The sequence below is a fragment of the Malus sylvestris genome, chromosome 14, assembly GCF_916048215.2.
Source record: "Malus sylvestris chromosome 14, drMalSylv7.2, whole genome shotgun sequence".
NCBI lineage: Eukaryota > Viridiplantae > Streptophyta > Magnoliopsida > Rosales > Rosaceae > Malus > Malus sylvestris.
The window spans coordinates 25,061,274-25,082,051 of record NC_062273.1 but is presented as its reverse complement, the minus strand read 5'-3'; the positions used below and the strand labels follow the sequence as shown (position 1 = coordinate 25,082,051).

Here is a 20,778-nt window from a genome sequence, read left to right as displayed (position 1 = left end):
GGACTAAAATATTTTAGTCCCAATATTTTATTTTTTCCATTTTGCAATGGAACTAGACTTTTAAATTTGCTAGTATCCTACAAAACTTTGCCGTATTACCCTTACCCTCTCCCTCACTACAAAAAAACATCACCCACAACCTCTGCACATACCAAACTGATTCGAATTTCACCTCCAGTTTTTCTGAAGTAATTTGCAGTTTGTAAAACCCATGCCATTCCGATGAGATCCAACCGATTAATATCGATTCCGAGAATTTGATCGAGCCAAGCCGGGTCGACTCGGCACAACCCATCTTCAAATCGTGGCTCACGAGGCTCTTTGACCAGCAACTCCCAAGCGTGCTTAGAATATCTTATGTGTAGGAGAAGCCGACTGCTACTTAGTCGCCGCCACAGCAGCAGAACTACAGTACCAGCAAGATGGAGCAACTGTCGTCGTCAAGGCCGAGTTCGAGCCGAGCTCGAATCTCGGCGGAGCAGAAAGAGGAGAAAGTGAGGAGAGAGGAGGAGGGGAAGGGGGAATTGGCGAGGGGGAATTATGGTGGCTCTTGGCGTTTGTGAAAACATAGGAGCAGAGGAATACGTGAGGGAGTTAGTCCCCGCTAATCCCATGGTTCTTGATAGGTCTACTAGTGAGGGAGTTAGTCCCCGCGAGTCCCTTCTAATCTCATTAAACTTAGTCTCGGACTGTTAACAAACACGGGACTAGACTACTACATAGTCCAGTCCAAACCAGCGAAAGCTAGCGAGCTCAAACAAACACACCCTAAACCTAAATGGTTTATTATAAAGTTTTTGTTGATCAGATAGAATACGACCAATTTCGTTCATCAAACGGTCTGAAATATGTATGGGCCGGCAGTGCAGTAATTAGTTCTAAACATCTATAAACTCTTCATTCAATAATCTTGATTGCATAGGACCGATGGTGTAAAATTGGGCAACCTAAACACAATATTAATATCTTTTTGAACAAAACCAAGCTCCAAGTCATATATTTGAGTCTTTGATTAATTGAAAATGAATTTGTAACTCAATTAGTCAAGAGTGTTTATCACTGCATTCCAAAGTTGCTAATTTCATTCCCCACCATATCGTTGTTATCAAATAGTATTGTTTATGCATGGGTTTTTGTGGCTCCAATCCAAATTTTGTTGAGGCTAAATGCACGATTTGGTCGCGAGGGCCATATGGGACTGATGCCTCAGACGGGGATTCAAAGTTGGGACCTCGGCCAACATAGAACAGATAATCAACTGGCTTTTGATCTAGTGATATTCTTTTTTTAATGATGGAAGATGTCACAAATTTGAATATTACCTTCCCATTAATCTATATTTACTATTAGAAAGTCAGAACCACGCTTTAAGATCACAAGGCTTCACAAAAAGAATAAAAATTATAAGTAAAGAATAAATGTAAAAGAGCGAATTATCACATGCGTCAGTGTGTGGTAGGGGTGGGCATTTTAGTGGGTCTATCGACTAACCCACCTGATATGGGTTGGGTTGGGTTGGGTGGGGTTCTAAACATAAAATCTTTATTTTTGGATAAAAATCCGACTACTCATTCAATAGGTGGGTTGTGTTGGGTTGAAGTATTACTAAACTGATTGAAACCAGCCTACCTAGATGACAATAATTCTTAAACATACACATATATTAAATAGATTTATACGTAAAATCTAGTAACTGTTAAATGCACTTGTTTATTAATGCTTGATTTTAATAGTGAAATTTATGTATGAGAAATGCTAAGGAGATTCTCTGCCACGTCATGTTTTTTGCACAATGCTTTATAATGTTGGCACATGAATTGACGTTAAACTGTGAGGTGAAAGAAAGTACATGGAGGGTCCCACTTTGAGAGAGTGCCCTTAGCATTTCTCTTTATGCATTAGTAACATGTAGTGACATAACAACATCAAATTGCTACTTAGTAGTACGATCTAGTGGTACCTCTTCACTTTTAAGTGAGATGCCTTAGGTTCGATTCTTGTCAAAAGTGTTTGAACCACATTATTGCTAGTTCATTGTGAGGTTAAGCCCACCCCTCCCCTTAGTGTAGAGAATGTCGTTAGTTAAAAAAAAAATTCACATGATTTAGGCCTATTTGACGTAAGTATTGATTATTTGTCTCTCATACTCACAATAGGAATAAAAAAGAAACCAATCAAGCCCAATCCATGGAACCAGCCCAACCCAACCCACCTAAGAATAATTTAGCTGGGTTGGGTTGCTAATTTTCTTGAGTAACAATTGATTTGAACAATTCTAACACGAACCTGGGTTGGCCAACGGGTTGAAATCCAACTTGACTAACCCACCTGACGCCTCACCCCTAACGTGTGGTAAGAGGCTAGCAGAGGGTAAAACACAAGGAAGAGATAGAGCGGTATTATAATTTTAATTGGTACATTAATTATTAATAAACAATTTAGGATGCATTCCCTTTGTTGGTGCACATGCACATTGCCTTTTTTTGGGTGCAAATGCACATTGTGTAAATCTTGTATGGAAAATCCAAATCCACAAAGAACAATCTTATTCTTTTTGGGTTTTTATCACAAATAGTCCCTGAAATTGACCAATCACATCAAGATAGTCATTGAAATTGAAAATTGATCAATATAATACTTGAAAAAAAATGTCACAAATCAAGGTAGTGCTTGAAAGTTGATAAGGGGGTATAGTTGACCAAACAAATGAGGAAAGGGTTAAAAACGTAAAATCGGATCTATATTTCAAAAAACGAAAGAATTAAAGGCCGCTACTTTAACAGGAAGAATCAGACAAGACCTTTGCAACGGTCGACTTTTCTCATTCCTCTCCATCTCCGAAGATCAGAAACCGAGAAAAGCAAGAGATATCTCCAACTCCAGATGACGTCGCGGAAGGTACGCTTTCTTCGACGAATCTATGCAAGAAATTATCGTTTCCATTTAATTCTTTATAAATCGAATTTATTCGAAGGATCGATTCAATTAGGGCTGCGTTTTGAAATTTGAATTTTACCGTTCGTGCAAATTTGAAGTCGTTTTGAAAAAAATTAGGGTTTACTTTTCACAAATTCAGTGTTCCTTTTCTGGAAGTTGCTTTGTTTTGAATGTTAGCTTGAATTGATTGGAATTGTCTCGATATTTCTAGAAATTGGATCATTGACAGACCGCTTTGGCAGTTGAAAAGCGAAGCAAAATGTTGGCTGCTAAGGTCAGATAAAACCCCTTAAGATTTTCGATTCCTGGCTAAAAATCTTTGATCTTTCTCTGGTGTTTCTTTTGGGTGAAAGCATTTCTGACATCTGCGAATCCTGCTTTGTTTTTCTTAATTTTCAGCCCAAGTTTGGCATGGGACAGAATCGGGCAAGTGGTCCGGAACCGCAATTCTTGGTTCTTCTGCTGGTTTCAAGTTTGTGGTGGTTTATTAATTTCTGACATCGTTTTCCCATTTTTTAAGCAGTTAATGTCCCAAGTTTTTAAGGTTTATACAGAAAGTGACACTGCTAAAGCTTATGCGGGAGCAGGTAATTGGGGTTTTAAACTTGTGTAATTTCATTTCGATTACCGAATGTTATGGTTTTAATCAATATCTAAGTTGTTTTAGAACATTAAGGTTTAGTTATTGGCAACCATCTAGATTGTAGGGGGAATTATATCTGTTTGCCCCTTTTAATTTCAGGACTTACGCAGCAGTTAACGAAGTATGGACTCAGGAGAACACAGCTGCTTTAATGGTAACTAATGACCTTATTCCTCTGCTTTTTCTGGAGGTGGATTGGGATGTAGTGTTATTTCTTTTGATAAGGAGTTTATGTTTTAATTATGTATTTACTGCTTTCATTCTGTAAATTGTTTTGGAAGTGGATTGGGTTTTCTGGTAAGCTGCTTCCGGACCAGCTAAATTGAGAGAGAGAATTGACCTACTCGTATAACTTGAAAGTTCTCCTTTAATTCTGATTATTTGCTTCCAGGTCATGTTATGTGGGCTTGTCGGCATCCCACTTCCAATGGAGTAATCCCACAATCTCCTATGCATACAAAAAGCTTAGCTACTCTAAAGCATCAGGTAGTATAGTTTTCTGCATAGTGAGAGTTAGTTTGTCTGTTAAATAGTGGAATTGTTTTCACTCTCAATATTTTGATATGCATACGAGCTTGCGTGAAATTAGTGTCTTTTGTAGGCATTGATGTGTCAATATATGGATATTAGGACTCTGGATACTTGTTTCTCACGCAGCTACTATTGATTCTCACTGAGAGTACATCTCTCAGTCATTCTTCTGCTTCCCTTTAGAATGTTTGTTTCTGCAATACTGGATACTTTATTGTGATTTTAATATGTAAATTAATGGAGTGGATCTGTTCTTTTCTTTGGAATAGCTTTTGCGGAATAAGCTTGCATCAACAGCTCGAAGTAGTATACGCAAAAATCAAGTTTGAGTAAATTATATCAGAGCATGAAAGTGCATACAACGGAATGCAGACTCCACTAGTCTACCAACTTCCATCTGCTTTGGTAAATCAAGGAGATCCTTCCTGGTAAGAATGTTAAATCCTAGCATGCCATTTCCTTGTAACTCTCCTATTTACATGATTGTGTAGTATGTTGTTTTTGTGAATTCAATACATATTTCTCTGTGTAATCTGAAAAAGAACAAAATAGCCCTCATATGAGGGGTTCATATGTCAATTATCTCACTAGTCCTAAGATCTCTTAGTTATTTTCAAGGGTAAATTACACAAAACTACCTCAACTATGAGTCGAATCACAATCTCATACCTCAACATTGCAATGACATACCTCAACTTATGAATTTGTTGCAATGTTAGACCTCCGTTAAATTTTCTGTCAATTTGGTTGTTAAATGATGACGTGGTAGGAGCGGGGTCCCATGGCCACCCCTTCACCAATTAGAATAAAAAATTAATTAATTATTAATTTTTTATTTAACAATTAAAAAAAAAACTCTCTCTCTTATTTCTCCCTGCGGGTTGCACTATTGCAACTGGATTAGATTGCACAATACCTTCTGGCCTTAGTGAAGTGTCAGATGCGTAGCCGCTTATCTCACCCATGATGGAGAAGAGATAAACGGTCATTATCCAACGTGACATCCGTATGTTAGAACGATATCATCATCAACCTTCTTTATTCCTGGCCACTTAGAGGAATGTTGGGTTTACATTCATATTCCCCTGCAAACAGTGTTACTCCATCATGGCTAATTTCTCTAATCCTAGTTTCCTTGAGGTGGAAATCATCATCCCTGTGGTCGAGCCCTTACCTGCTAACCACGCGTCTACTATGTTGACGACAGAATGCCCTGCGTCCACATTCCCTCCAGCTGCAGACATTACTTGACCCCATTTGAAGCATTCTCAAAAAGATCAACTTAAAGTTGGAGAACCTCCGATGCAACCACGCATCCTTTGCCCATGATGTTGAAAGGCAATTGTTGCAACTGGAATCTACCCAGATCGCGACACTGCAAGAATCCTGGTCACTGGGATTAGGTATTTGAACACCTTGGGGGATCCAACTTCGATGTCATTTTCAACTTTTGTTTATGCCCTTACGACTGTGGAAACCCCTCTAAGGGCGAGGGACCCTGTGGAGGCACTTAAAGTCCAACTAAGGCCCTTCTTGTTAACCCAAGGCGGTTGAACTTTGACTTCAATAGCTCGACCAAGGCACTGTCAGAGGGCGACACACAGTCGTGCTACGAAGGTGATCCTCTCTCCAACACTTTAGCTTGGGAAGCACCACCAAACAAACGCAGCCGCACAGCTGATAGTGAGGTACTTCAAAGGGGACTCTGACCCTTCGAGCCACATAATGTCATACCAGAACGTTATGGCTTGGTACAATCATAGGGACTCGATGTGCAAATGTTCCCTGCCACGCTTAAAGGAAATTCCATGAAGTGGTATGCCGGACTCCCATCTGGATTGATCACTGACTTCAAAACCCTAAGTGACGAGTTCATAAAGGCCTTTTTTTATATATATAATTGGGTGAATGGTGAGACGGGACACCCAATTCCTGATTCGTCAAAAGGACGACGAAAGCCTCATAGACTATATAAAGTAAGGACGCGGAGGTAAACAGACTTGATGATTGCATGGTCGTCACCACATTCAAGAAGGAACTCTCTATCGAGTTAGAGCTTAGTTGCAAGCACCACAAATCCAAGTACCAGTACATCACCCTAGCGGAGTGCTTTGATAAAGCAGAAGAAATAGTTGTTTGGGATGAAGAGTACATGTGAAATGAAAAACCATCCAAATCTGGTCTCTCCCCAGTACCACGGTCGTCAAACAAGAAGGCAAATGAGCCTCAGTATAAGCGTAGCGAAGGTAAAAACGGGTACCCAAGGCACACGAACTGCATGGAACCACGCAGGGAGCCCCATAGGGATTCGTCCTCCTTCACTCTACTGAACTATTCCCTCAATAATGTCTTGAACAAGATTAAAGATAAACCCTTTTTCAAGAAACCAAGCCCAATGGTGAACCCAAACCCAAACTCCAAGGAGTATTGCAATTATCACAAAGCATGCGGCCACACGACGAGGAACTACAGAAACCTCAAAAAGTTCATTGAGGATTTGCTCGATCTTGGTCATTGCTAGGAGTTTGTAGCCGAGAAGGCAAATGAAGGAAGATAAGGCAACGCACAATGAACGGCTCCAACAACAACAACAACAACAACAACAAAGCCTTTTCCCACTAAGTGGGGTCGGCTATATGAATCCTAGAACGCCATTGCGCTCGGTTTTATGTCATGTCCTCCGTTAGATCCAAAATCAAGTCTTTTCTTAGGGTCTCTTCCAAAGTTTTCCTAGGTCTTCCTCTACCCCTTCGGCCCTGAACCTCTGTCCCGTAGTCACATTTTCAAACCGGAGCGTCAGTAGGCATTCTTTGCACATGTCCAAACCACCGGGACCGATTTTCTCTCATATTTTCTTCAATTTTGGCTACTCCTACTTTACCTCGGATATCCTCATTCCCAATCTTATCCTTTCTCGTGTGCCCATACATCCCACGAAGCATCCTCATCTCCCCTACACCCATTTTGTGTACGTGTTGATGCTTCACCGCCCAACATTCTGTGCCATACAACATCGATGGCCTTATTGCCGTCCTATAAAATTTTCCCTTGAGCTTCAGTGGCCTACGGCGGTCACACAACACGCTGGATGCACTCTTACACTTCATCCATCCAGCTTGTATTCTATGGTTGAGATCTCCATCTAATTCTCCGTTCTCTTGCAAGATAGATCCTAGGTAGCGAAAACGGTCACTTTTTGTGATCTTCGCTAGATTGCTCCGGTCATTAGTGTGGATAAGTATATAAATGGATAGAGATAGGAAAGCAAACACAAGATGTACGTGGTTCACCCAGATTGGCTACGTCCACGGAATAGATGAGTTCTCATTAATTGTGAAGGGTTTACACAAGTACATAGGTTCAAGCTCTCCTTTAGTGAGTACAAGTGAATGATTTAGTACAAATGACATTAGGAAATATTGTGGGAGAATGATCTCGTAACCACGAAACTTCTAAGTACTGGAGTGTGGTATCGTCTTGACTTTCCTTATCTGTCTCATAGGTAGATGTGGCATCTTCTCTGGAAGTACTCTTCCTCCATCCAGGGGTGGTATCTGTAACTGGTGGAGATGCACAAGGTAATGTATCAATGTCACTTGAAGCTTACTTGTAGTTTCAGGCTTGGTCAAGCGCGATACAAACCATGTAGTAGGAGTCCCCCAAGTCGCCGAGCTAGGGGATCTGCTGAAAGAGGTGACAGACAAGGTAAGCAATCAGAGCTCCGGCTGATTGTTCACATTCTCCCTATCTTGCAGGCAGCATGAAGGATAAAGAGAAGAAAAATGAGAAGAGATGATATGGGATACTTTTGCTTTTGAATAAGTAACTTTCCACAGGCCTATTCTTGAACTGGGCTAGAGGGTTTTCTGGTTTCCTCCAGAGATAAGGCCGACTGAAGAATTTGAGGGTCAAAACAAGTCCATCAAATCTAGAGTACGTTCGACCCTGCTGATATGGGATACTTTTGCTTTTGACAGAGTAATGGATGTATCGGCACGTGTGCTGTTACGCTTGTCTCCACATGCTTCCTTGTATCCTTCTCACTTGCCCTATCTGTTCCTCAGGCAGATGCGGGATCTTCCCTGGAAGCATAAGGTGTTGAAGATGAGTACTCGAGAGCAATGCCAGGTAAGTAATCAGGTAAGGGGTTCCAGGCAGTCAGTTCCTGGCTGGAAGCTTGATTCCAAGTGCTGACTGATTGCTCTCTTTCTCATTGTCTTGCAGATAAGAACAAGGCCAAAGGAAAAGACAGGGAAAAAGCATGATATGGGATACTCTTGCTTTTAACCCTGATGATATGAGATATTCTTGCTCTAGTATAGCTTGTTTACAGAGGTATTATCAGGGGAAAGAAAGCTGAATATTTCGAAAGGCTTCGTTGGGAGTGCCCTCTCAGATAAGAGGAAGGGTTGAGCATTTTTGCAGGTCTGCCTGTCCGTTGGGGATGGAGGTCGACATATATAGGAGTCTCCCTAACATCAAGTAATAATGCTATTCATTTACCCTGCTTGGTCATAGCACGGTAGTGGGAGCTGCCAGCTTCACAAGTTTTAACTCTGTCATATCACTTTGAAAAAGTGGTCAGTGGTATCTGGAAAGCTGATGTTGCGTGTGAAGATTACAGACAAGCTTTATCCAAGGAGATCCAGCTCTTGAAGTTGGGAAAGTGGTGCCTCTTCGATTTTCGAACAAGCAATCCTGTCGGGGATCTGGCTCTCGAGATTCGGAGAACGATGCCTCTTCGATTTTTGAGAAAGCAATCCTACTGGGGGTCTGGCTCTCGAGATTCGGAGAGCGGTGTCTTCGATTTTTGAGAAAGTAATCATGTTTGGAGTCTGGCTCTCGAGATTCGGAGGGCGGTGCCTCTTCGATTTTGGAGCAAACAATCTTGTTGGGAGTGTTTTCTCGAATGTGAGTAAAGGTTGGGCATGTTTGCTAGTCTACCTTGCCACGAAGCACAGAGGTTGACACACAGGGACTTTCCAATTATCCAGCAGTGGTACTGTTCCTTTACCCTATCTTCGATTTTTGAGAAAGTAATCATGTTAGGAGTCTAGCTCTCGAGATTCGGAGGGCGGTGCCTCTTCGATTTTGGAGCAAGCAATCTTGTTGGGAGTGTTTTCTCGAATGTGAGTAAAGGTTGGGCATGTTTGCTAGTCTACCTTGCCACGAAGCACAGAGGTTGACACACAGGGACTTTCCAATTATCCAGCCGTGGTACTGTTCCTTTACCCTCTCTTCGATTTTTGAGAAAGTAATCATGTTGGGAGTCTGGGTCTCGAGATTCGGAGGGCGGTGCCTCTTCGATTTTGGAGCAAGCAATCTTGTTGGGAGTGTTTTCTCGAATGTGAGTAAAGGTTGGGCATGTTTGCTAGTCTACCTTGCCACGAAGCACAGAGGTTGACACACCGGGACTTTCCAATTATCCAGCAGTGGTACTGTTCCTTTACCCTTGTGGGTAATAATATGGTAGCTAGACCTTCAAAATTTATGTGTCTAAACTTTGTTAGTGTTGTTTCTTTGCTAATCTTTTACCCTTCTTGGTCAGAGCGATGTAGTGGGAGCTGCAAGCTTCACGTGTCTCAACTTTGTCAGAGAACTTTGGCAAAGTTATATGTGGTACCCATGAGCTACTGTTGCGTGTGGGAAGTGGGTGATTGAACAGTACGATTCATGTGCTTTCTACTTCGCCAGAAATCTTCGACAGAATGCCCATAATTTCCGCAAAGCTGAGTGTGCGTGTGACAGATGCTGACAGGGCTGGAAAAGTAGGTGCCTCTTCGATTTCTAAGATCGGCCTTCGTGGTCTTTGAGCAGCCCAGCTTTTGAGAAAGCAAACGCCTCTTCGATTTCTGAGATCGACCCTCGTGGTCTCTGAGCAGCCCAGCTTTTGAGAAAGCAAACGCCTCTTCGATTTCTGAAGCTTCATCGAGTGCAGATTTTTATAGGGGCAGACATTAAGTTCCAAAGCACACTTGAATATCCACCAGTAGAAGCTCCATTCTTGCACTTCTAAGATCTTGATTTGTCCGACCTCTTCTCTCTTCAACACCTTTGAAAATGTCTGGCCCCTCCGACCGTCGTTTTGACTTGAACCTTATTGAAGAGGCAGCCCCGCATTCTCCAGACAACATATGGCGCCCATCCTTCGTCTCCCCTACTGGTCCTCTTACCGTTGGGGATTCCGTGATGAAGAATGATATGACCGCTGCGGTAGTGGCCAGGAACCTTCTCACTCCTAAAGATAACATACTACTTTCCAAACGGTCTGATGAGTTGGCTGTTAAGGATTCTCTGGCTCTTAGTGTTCAGTGTGCAGGTTCAGTGTGTTTTTCGGGGAAAAGAGAAGGAAAAAGTTGTAGGGAGTCGAGAGATAAGGGAGAGTGAGGGAGAAGAGAGAGTTAAGAACTGAAAGTGAGAGAAATAGAAGAGGTTGACTCGGGGGAGAATGGAGATGAGAGAAATTGGGGACACAAAAGCAAGGTGGGCCCCATGGGCACACCTATTTAAGGCCCTAAAAACAATTTTTTAAATAAAAACCCAAAACTACCTTTAAAATAGAAAATTAACTTTCTCTTGAACTATCCAAGAAGGTGCAACAGTTTTCATCTTCACGGCCCACGACTCCGACTAATCATCCCTAGCAGCCTCAATCACCCTATCCGGCTTTTTCATATAAAGTAGTTACTTACCCTTTCGGGCACCACTTTCTTTGGACACCGCTTTACAACGTCTTACAAACCGTCAGGCGAATCCCAGTCTGGATGGCCGATCTAGGACCAGTCCCAAGGATGTTAACGGATTGGATAATTTCGCGATGGCGTCGGCCTACATTAGAGCTGCATGCCCTTACCATAACATTCAGCCTAGTGAGGAAGATAGCAGACTGGCCATACTTGGGATTTCACGCTTGGTATTTGGTAAGTTTCATTGACTCGTCGTCTTGCATGTCTATTGCAAAGTATGTTCAATTTATTCCTTTCACTTTCTATTTTGCAGGCACATTTGTGTAATGAGGTTAAAGGGATAAACTATCGGCATAACATCCGTAGGTTGGAGGTGATGGTGGCAAAATTGAAAGAGGAAATGGTGGCATATGAAGCTGAGTGCGAGCATTTCACTAAGAGGTTGGCGGATGAGGCGGCTCATGTCGAATCGCTAGATTTGTGCCTTCGCGTATAGTGTCATCAGACTCATTAAGCCAAATCCTCATTTGAGGACACATTTTCCCAGCTCCGCTACCGTAGGGATGAGGCGGAGTAGGAGACAATTCGGGTTCATGCAGAGTTAAACTCTACTAAAGTGGTCGCAACCATGGTCTGAAATGTCAATATTATCGGTGATATTTTGCCGATAATATCGTTTTTGTGAGAGCGATATTTTCACACTTATCCAATGAATTATTGTCAAAATATCGTGATATTATTGATAATATCGCGATATTTTAAGCCTGGTGCAAATCGGAGAAGAACGCCGGAGCTTCTACAACTCCGGCCGACTGTAAAAGAGCATCCTAGACTCCGATCTAGGTATCAAAATGAAACACAAGATGAGAGGAATGTTTTTATAACTTCTGTTTGCCGTGAAACGGTCGTAGGTGTTCAGAAAGTTCCTCGACACTCACAGCCTCGTCGGAGCTGGGTGTGCCTTCCCCCGGGTCGATCTCATTCTAAAACCTTGTTAAAAAAATGAGATAAAACTTAGTATATCTCAATCACACAACATACAATTTATACATTGCATGGTAAGATACATGAGTGACTTAGTACCACATAGTCCCTATGAGGTTCAAAATTTTCACTATCTTCATCATCTCTATGTGTAAAGTAAAGTAAGTGTATTGTGAAGAGTAGTCATCAAATGATAAATCCCCAAAATAGTTTTGTATGTAATTGTTAACATGCCATACATATGGATCCGAGATTGGTTGACGTTATCCATATGCAAAATCATTTGAAGATTGAGTATCGGATTCTTTCTATGAATCGCTCAAGTCGATCCCAACAAGAATGGGATATGAAGGGTAAGGAAATGGTTGGTTATGTGTATAACCATAATTACTACTTCCCACTCCAACAGAGTCCGAAGTTATAGATAACGAATCATCTTTTTGACTTGATAAAATCCTCTTGCCTCTTTTTCTACGAGTATAATTCTTCCCTATGGCACAAATTCCTGATCATGCCTGCCTACTGCCATAGTTCTCATCCTGTGTTGCATGCGTGAAGTTTGCCTCACCAGTGAAGGGGCTCATAAATCCAGGAGGTGGTCCAACATAGTTTCCATATCCACCACTACCTTCATCTCCACTATATCCTTCATCATTCCCACCTTCGGTGGTAGGTTAGTCTCCTGATCTTGTACTAGAGCTATCATTAGTATCATCATGATCTTGTGTATGATTGGAAGAAGGTGGAATTCCAGTGTTTCTTGCTTAGGCGCAAAAGTTCTTCCAAAGAGTTAGCGCTGCTAGATCCCACCTCCTCCTTTATTACTCTTTCTACATTTATCCCTTCATTACGTGTTTTTTCAGCAACTTTAGGAGCTGAGTTGCCTTCATCATCATCTAAATGAAGAGAGTTAATCCATTGATAAAGTTGGTTACCCTCTGTATCATCATCTTCAACAACAATATCAAACACATCTAGTGGGTCACCACGGTCGACATGATCTATTTATGGTTCCTTATCTCGAATTTGAAGCTTCATGTTGTAGTAGCAATAAACTAATTTTTCCAACTTACTATGAGCCAACCTATTTCTTTGCTTTATGTGTATGAGTGCAAATGTACTCCAATTTCTTTCACAAGCAGATGAGGAAGTTGTTTGTGATAATACTTTGATTGCTAACTTTCTCATAGTTGCTGCATCAGTTACATACATGATCCACCATTCAGTTATAATGAAAAACAATGTTGATAAGCCTAATAACTCCAACAAATTCTATTATAAACTGATAGTGAAATATGTTTACACTCATTAGGAGACATTTTTGTTCGAGCAGCAATTGATGTTGGTTCTCCAAAAGTTCTTCTTGCATCTTTAAACCATGTTAGTTGAATTCAATAAATCGTGTTAGTTTAATCCAACAATGTAATTATTATAATTTAAGTAATTGTATACCTCATTTCCAAATTGGCCAACTGCTGGTGATGCATGGACTAATTTAGAGTATACATTATGTACAGCACGTATAAGGGTACCATCATCTCCAACATCGGGTCTGTATTGGTATCGAGGATTCAAATAATATGTTGTTCAAAGAAACACATACTTTAATAAGATAAATAATGCTTATGCAACTAATGAAATGAATTGCAAATTATGTCATAATTTATACCTGCTGCATGCAAATCGTGGTATAATGTTTTATACCATCGGTCATCAATTATCTTTATGACCCACCTTGCACCATGTTTTCTTTCCAAGTCATCCTTCACTACACGCATCAACTCATATATTGCCCTCATAGTAGGATACACTTCTGTGTCAACGATTCGTAAAACTTTGTAAAGAGGTTTAAACACTTGGCACACATGTTCTGATTGAGTCCAAAAAGTATGATCAAGCACTATACTTTCCACCATACGACCTACATTTGAGCGGCTGAAATTGTGGTTGGCCCAATCGTCATTAGTGAATAATTACTTCAACCATGCTTTCTTCTTAAGTAGGCTGTCTAATGCAATATAGTTTGTGGCGAATTGAGTGGTAGCTAGACGAATAATTTCTCCTTTGCAAAATTCATGCATCTTTGCCAACAACCAACCGTGATTGTAAATATAATTTGTGATCGTTCTAGCTATTTTTACGACAGTAACAATATTCTCTCAAACATGAGATCAATACAATGTGCTGCACATGATGTCCAAAACGCATTATGATGCTTCATTAACTTTTTTCTAGCTTTGACAAATGCAGAACCGTTGTCGGTCACGACTTGGACAACATTATACTCTCCCACCTCCATGATTACATCCCTCAATAATTTGTAAATGTACTTGTAGTTCTTTATATGGTCTGAAGCATCAACGGACTTAAAAAAAAATTGTCTTTCCCTTGGAGTATACCATGAAGTTTATGATAGACAATTTAATCGGACCAGTCCATCTGTCACACATGATTGTGCAACCATTAGTTTCCCACTTTGACCTCAACTTGTTAACATATTCGCTAATGTCTTTATACTTCATTTCCAAATATTTGTTTCTTACCTCATAGGGAGTGGAAGGTTGCACAATCATGTGTGACGGATGGACTGACCCGACCAGATTGTCTATCATAAACTTCATGGTATACTCCAAGGGAAAGACAATTTTTTTTAAGTCCGTTGATACTTCATACCATATAAAGAACTACAAGTATATTTACAAATTATTGAGGGATGTAATCATGGAAGTGGGAGAGCATAATGTTGTCCAAGTCGTGACCGACAACGGTTCTGCATTTGTCAAAGCTGGAAAAAAAGTTGATGAAGCATCATAATGTGTTTTGGACATCATGTGCAACACATTGTATTGATCTCATGTTTGAGGCAATAGGGAAGAGATAGAATATTACTATTATCGTAAAAAGAGCTAGAACGATCACAAATTATATTTACAATCACGGTTGGTTGTTGGCAAAGATGCGTGAATTTTGCAAAGGAGAAACTATTCATCCAGCTGCCACTCGATTCGCCACCAACTATATTGCATTAGACAGCCTACTTAAGAAGAAAGCAGGGTTGAAACAACTATTCACTAGTGACGATTGGGCCAACCACAATTTCAGCCGCTCAAATGCAGGTCGTATGGTGGAAAGTATAGTGATTGATCATGCTTTTTGGACTCAATTAGAACATATGTGCCAAGTGTTTGAACCTCTTTACAAAGTTTTACGAATCGTTGACATAGAAGTGTATCCTACGATAGGGGCAATATATGAGTTGATGCGTGTAGTGAAGGATGACTTGGAAAGAAAACATGGTGCAAGGTGGGTCATAAAGATAATTGATGACCGATGGTATAAAACATTATACCACGATTTGCATGCAGCAGGTATAAATTATGTCATAATTTGCAATTCATTTCTTTAGTTGTATAAGTATTATTTCTCTTATTAGAGTATGTGTTTCTTTGAACAGCATATTATTTGAATCCTCGATACCAATACAGACCCGGTGTTGGAGATGATGGTACCCTTATATGTGCTGTACATAATGTATACTCTAAATTAGACCATGCATCATCAACAGTTGGCCAATTTGGAAATGAGGTATACAATTACTTAAATTATAATAATTACATTGTTGGATTAAACTAATACGATTTATTGAATTCAGCTAACATGGTTTAAAGATGCAAAAAGAACTTTTGGAGAACCAACATCAGTTGCTGCTCGAACAAAAATGTCTCCTAATGAGTGTAAACATATTTCACTATCAGTTTATAATATAATTTGTTGGAGTTATTAGGCTTATCAATATTGTTTTTCATTATAGTTGAATGGTGGATCATGTATGGGACTGATGCACCAACTGTGAGAAAGTTAGCAATCAAAGTATTATCACAAACAACTTCCTTATCTGCTTGTGAAAGAAATTGGAGTACATTTGCACTCATACACACAAAGCAAAGAAATAGGTTGGCTCATAGTAAGTTGGAAAAAATAGTTTATTGCTACTACAACATGAAGCTTCAAATTCGAGATAAGGAACCATAAATAGATCATGTCGACTGTGGTGACCCACTAGATGTGTTTGATATTGTTGCTGAAGATAATGATACAGAGGGTAACCAACTTTATCAATGGATTAGACATCTTCATTTAGATGATAATGAAGGCAACCTAGCTCCCAAAGTTGCTGAAAAAGCACGTAATGAAGGGATAAATGTAGAAAGAGTATTAGAGGAGGAGGTGGGATCTAGCAGCGCTGACTTTTTGGAAGAACTTTTGCGCCCAAGACCAAGAAACATTGGAATTCCACCTTCTTCCAATCCTACATAACACAAGATCATGATGATACTAATGATAGCTCTAATACAAGATCAGGAGACTAACCTACCACCGGAGGTGGGAATGATGAAGGATATAATAGAGCTGGAGGTAGTGGTGGATATGGAAACTATGTTGGACCATCTCCCGGATTTATGAGCCCCTTCACTGGTGAGACAAACTTCACACATGCAACACAGGATAAGAACCATGGCAGTCCGCAAGCATGACCAAGAATTTGTGCCATAGGGAAGGACTATACTCGTAGAAAAAGAGGCAAGGGGATTTTGTCAAGTCAAGAAGATAACTCGTTATCTATAACTTCGGACTCTGTTGGAGTGGGAAGTAGTAATTATGGTTATACTCATAACCAACCATTTCCCTACCCTTCATATCCCATTCTTGTTGGGATCGTATCGAGCGACTCATGAAAAGAATCTGATACTCAATCTTCAAATGATTTTGCTTATGGACAACATCAACCAATCTCGGATCCATATGGGTGGCATGTGAACAATTACATACAAAACTATTTTGAGGATTTATCATTTGATGACTACTCTTCACAATACACTTACTCTACACATAGAGATGATGAAGATAGTGAAAAATTTGAACCTCATAGGAACTCTATGTGGTACTAAGTCACTCATGTATCTTACCATGCAATGTATAAAGTGTAAAATATTGTACTAATTATATATAAATGATTATGGTGTGTTTAAACTTTTTTCATTAATTACTACATATTTTCTACACTCACAATGTTTAAACTTCTTTCATTAATTACTACATATTTTAGGCGAGTGTTCAGCCTACGAAGTGACTACCACATACTCCAGAGTGTATGCCCATAAGATGCTCCGTCGTTGCTCCGAAGTAGCACAAAGCAAATGTGGTCAACCTTCCTAGATGCCCTTTGGATGACCTTCCTCGCCAAGCCCCGATCATCCGGGTGGGTGCCATGTCGAATGTAGGCTAATATTTCATCTATCTAGCTCTCGCGCATGTCCACCATTACGACTTATTGCGAAGTTGGCCTCGTAATACTTGAAGCTTCAAAGTATTCGAAGAGCATGCTTCGGTGAAACCGGTGGCCAACAAAGGATTCCAGGTTAGGTGTCAGCATGGCAGTTTTCACTTCACGGGAGTTGATGAATATCATACTTGGTGAACTTAGCCCATAACTCTTTGGCCTTCTCTAGGTATATCACCATGATTGAATTTGTGAGTTATGTATTCACCCGTGACCTAGTTTGCCACTAATAGAGAGTCGTAAAGATAGCTATCTATTTTACTTGAAGCTTGAGGGCGACCCCTTAGTCTTGCTAGTAAAGCCTCGTACTCGACTTGATTGTTATTGGCACAAAACCTCAACTTCATTGCCTGCTCTATAATAGATCCATCTGTAGTGAATAAAACTAGCCTAGCTTCAACGACATTCGGGTTGGCAGACCCATGAACATATAAACACCAGTGCGCGTTGAGGCAGACTCTCTGTAGTTTTGGATTTTAGAGTGAACTCAGTAATGAAGCATGCGAGTGCTTATCGTTTGATGGCAATTTTAGATTTGTAGATCAACTCATGTTGTCCCAATTCAATAGCCCACTTGTTAACTCTGGTGGAGCCATCAAGACTAGTGGAGAATCGACTAAAGTGGGAATTCAGTCATTACCACGATTCGAAATTAATTAAAGTATGGCCTGAGCTTCCTTGCCGCCATGCTAAAATCAACTTCTCTATCTTGGGATATCTTGTTTTAGGTCAGATGAAAGCTCTCGAGACATAATATATTGGCTTCTAGCCTTCTGAATCTTCTCGGACTAGAGGTGATCTTTCAGTGGCGGATGGCAAGCTCACCAAGGTGCATGTTGACAACCGAATCGGTCAAGTTCTCAAAGACAAAAGGCGATCTTTCGCCGACGAAGGAGGTTCGGGTGTGGTCGTCTTGGTAGATGTTGGAGCGGATGGTGTGCATGGAACAACCAGTGTGGCGATGGATTTTGGTGGATAAGGGAAATAGAAGTTGCGGGTTTGCAACGGGGAGTGGTGGTTGGAGCGGGAATGGGAATCTTCAAGAGAAACCATTCTTAAAGCTCAGAGCTTTACAACAAATTTCAGAAATTTTCATATGTGATTTGAGTTTTTGGGGAATTTGAATTGGGGTTTTGTATTAGAGGTACTGTGGAGTAAAGAAGGAATTCATGGTGCGGGGAAGTGTAGAATTGGGAGGGAGGGAAAGAGAAGATTGAACATGTTTTGGTATAAATTTTGTATGTTTTAGTGGAGATTTGAGTGTTGATCGAAGCCGAAATTTTTCAGCCTTCTTCCTTGTTAGAATCCAGTTGCGATAGTGCAACCCACCAGGAGAAAAAAGGGAGAGTTTTTTTTAATTAATTTTAATTGTTAAATAGAAAATTATTAATTTATGAATAATTAATTAATTTTTTATTCCAATTGACGAAAGGGTGGGCCCCGCTCTTGCCCCATCATCATTTAACAACCAAATTGACAAAAAAATTAATGGAGGTCTAACATTGCAACGAATTCATAAGTTGAGATATGACATTGCAATGTTTAAAACATGAGGTATGAAATTGTGGTTCAACCCATAGTTGAGGTAGTTTTATGTAATTTGCCCTTGAAAATAACTAAGAGATCTTAAGACTAGTGGAGATAATTGACATATGAAGACTCTTTTGTTCTTTTTCAGATTGCACAGAGAAATATGTATCGAATTCACAGTAACAACATACTACACAATCATGTAAATAAGAGAGTTACAAGGAAAGCACATGCTAGGATTTAACATTCTTACCAGGAAGGATCTCCTCGATGATAAATTCACAGTTCTAACGGATGTACCCATTGAAACCCTAAAAAGATACAAAAAATACAATACTAGATTAATGCAAAAGCAAAGGGTTTTAAACCTGCACACATCTTTATTAGCATCTATAGTTACATCCATCTGTATGCATGTATACCAAAAAGGTACCAACTTTCTTTGAGGCATCACCCCCACAAACCTAGAAGAATTGCTTTTGACGTTGCTGACATCGGCCAATGCCCTTCTTACAACATTTGCATTTGCTAAGATAAAAGCAACACAAACTATAAAAAGGAACTGATTGAAGATGTGTAACTCACCTAACAAGTAGAGACTGGTCGAACCTTACCTGCCGAACTACCAAGTATGCCTTTTCGCTTCTCCATACTTTTCAGCCCAGCTTTGATAACGAAACAATTTACAGAAACAAGGCAGTAAATATATAATTAAAACAAAAACTCCTTATCAAAAGAAACCACACTCCATCCCAATCCACCTCCAGAAAAAGCAGAGGAATAAGGTCATTAGTTACCATTAAAAGCAGATGCGTTCTCCTGAGTCCATACTTCGTTAACCGCTGCACAAGTCCTGAAATTGAAAGGGGCAAACAGATATAATTCCCCCTACAATCTAAATGGTTGCCAATAACTAAACCTTAATGTTCTAAAACAACTTAGATATTGATTAAAACCATAACATTCGGTAATCGAAATGAAATTACACAAGTTTAGAACCACAATTACGGAATTACCTGCTCCCGGCATCAGCTTTAGCAGTGTCACTTTCTGTATAAACCTTAAAACTTGGGACCTTAACTTCTAAAAAAATGGGAAATTAGCAATATCACTTTCTGTATAAACCTTAAAACTTGGGACATTAACTGCTTAAAAAATGGGAAAAAGAATGTCAGAAATTAATAAAATCACCACCACAACTTTAAACCAGCAGAAGAACCAAGAATTGCGGTTCCGCACCACTTGAACTTCAACCCGATTCCGTCCTATGCCGAATTTGGGCTGAAAATTAAGAAGAACAAAGCAGGATTCGCAGATGTCAGAATTGCTTTCACCCAAAAGAAACACCAGAGAAAGAAATCAAAGATAGTTAACCAGGAATCGGAAATCCTAAGGGGTTTCATCTGACCTTAGCAGCCAGCATTTTGCCTCGCTTTTCAAGTGCCACAGCGCTCCGCTCTGTCGATGATCCAATTTCTACAAAGACCGAGAGAATTCCAGTCAATTCAAGCTAACATTCAATCCAGAAAAGGAACGCTAAATTTGTGAAAACTAAACCCTAATTTTTTTCGAAACAACTTCAAATTTGTACCAACGGTAAAATTCAAATTTCAAAACGCATCCCTAATTGAATCGATCCTTCGAATAAATTCGATTTATAAAGAATTAAATGGAAACGATAATTTCTTGCATAGATTCGTAGAAGGAAGCGTACCTTCCACGACGTCGTCTGGAGATATCTCTTGCCCTTCTCGGATTCTCATCTTCGGAGATGAACAGTCGACCGTTGCAGAGGTTCTGTCTGTTTGATTCATCCTGTTATTTAAAGCGGCGGCCTTTACTTCTTTCGTTTTGTGAAATAAAGATCCGATTTTACGTTACTAACCCTTTCCTCATTTGTTTGGTCAACTATACCCCTGCTTTCCTCTTTACTCTCTCCTTCAATTTTGAAAACAAAAATCAAAACTTTTACATAATTTAAACTATGTTAATAAAATCATCTTTATCAAACACAAAACAAAATTATAGACAGTAAAATAAATTTACACAAATTAAATTTTACAGTTTTTTTCCATAGCTTCACCCAAGAGTGATTATAACATCTTCTAATTTTGAAAAATAAAATA

The 20,778-nt window shown here is 40.0% G+C and overlaps 2 protein-coding genes and 2 pseudogenes across 2 annotated transcripts; 3 read left to right on the top strand and 1 right to left on the bottom strand.

Moving 5' to 3' along the window:
• The first annotated feature begins 2,780 nt into the window (after positions 1-2,780).
• LOC126598696 (uncharacterized) lies at positions 2,781-4,423 on the top strand (annotated as a pseudogene).
• Positions 4,424-10,859: 6,436 nt separating this feature from the next.
• Positions 10,860-11,998, top strand: LOC126598695 (uncharacterized). Its single transcript, XM_050265055.1, has 2 exons — positions 10,860-11,031; positions 11,111-11,998. Exons 1-2 carry the CDS (start codon positions 10,876-10,878, stop codon positions 11,291-11,293), a joined length of 339 nt encoding a protein of 112 aa, XP_050121012.1. The 5' UTR covers positions 10,860-10,875; the 3' UTR covers positions 11,294-11,998.
• A 1,285-nt stretch (positions 11,999-13,283) lies between these two features.
• Positions 13,284-15,500, top strand: LOC126598692 (uncharacterized). Its single transcript, XM_050265051.1, has 2 exons — positions 13,284-15,149; positions 15,236-15,500. Exons 1-2 carry the CDS (start codon positions 14,738-14,740, stop codon positions 15,412-15,414), a joined length of 591 nt encoding a protein of 196 aa, XP_050121008.1. The 5' UTR covers positions 13,284-14,737; the 3' UTR covers positions 15,415-15,500.
• Positions 15,501-18,767: 3,267 nt separating this feature from the next.
• LOC126598693 (uncharacterized) lies at positions 18,768-20,512 on the bottom strand (annotated as a pseudogene).
• Between the last annotated feature and the right edge of the window lie 266 nt (positions 20,513-20,778).

Coding starts and splice junctions, on each gene's coding strand:
- LOC126598695 (XM_050265055.1), top strand. CDS start 10,876: ATGGCCGATCTAGGACCAGTCCCAAGGATGTTAACGGATTGGATAATT. Junction 11,032..11,110: donor GATTTCACGCTTGGTATTTG/GTAAGTTTCATT, acceptor TCTATTTTGCAG/GCACATTTGTGTAATGAGGT.
- LOC126598692 (XM_050265051.1), top strand. CDS start 14,738: ATGCGTGAATTTTGCAAAGGAGAAACTATTCATCCAGCTGCCACTCGA. Junction 15,150..15,235: donor CCACGATTTGCATGCAGCAG/GTATAAATTATG, acceptor TTCTTTGAACAG/CATATTATTTGAATCCTCGA.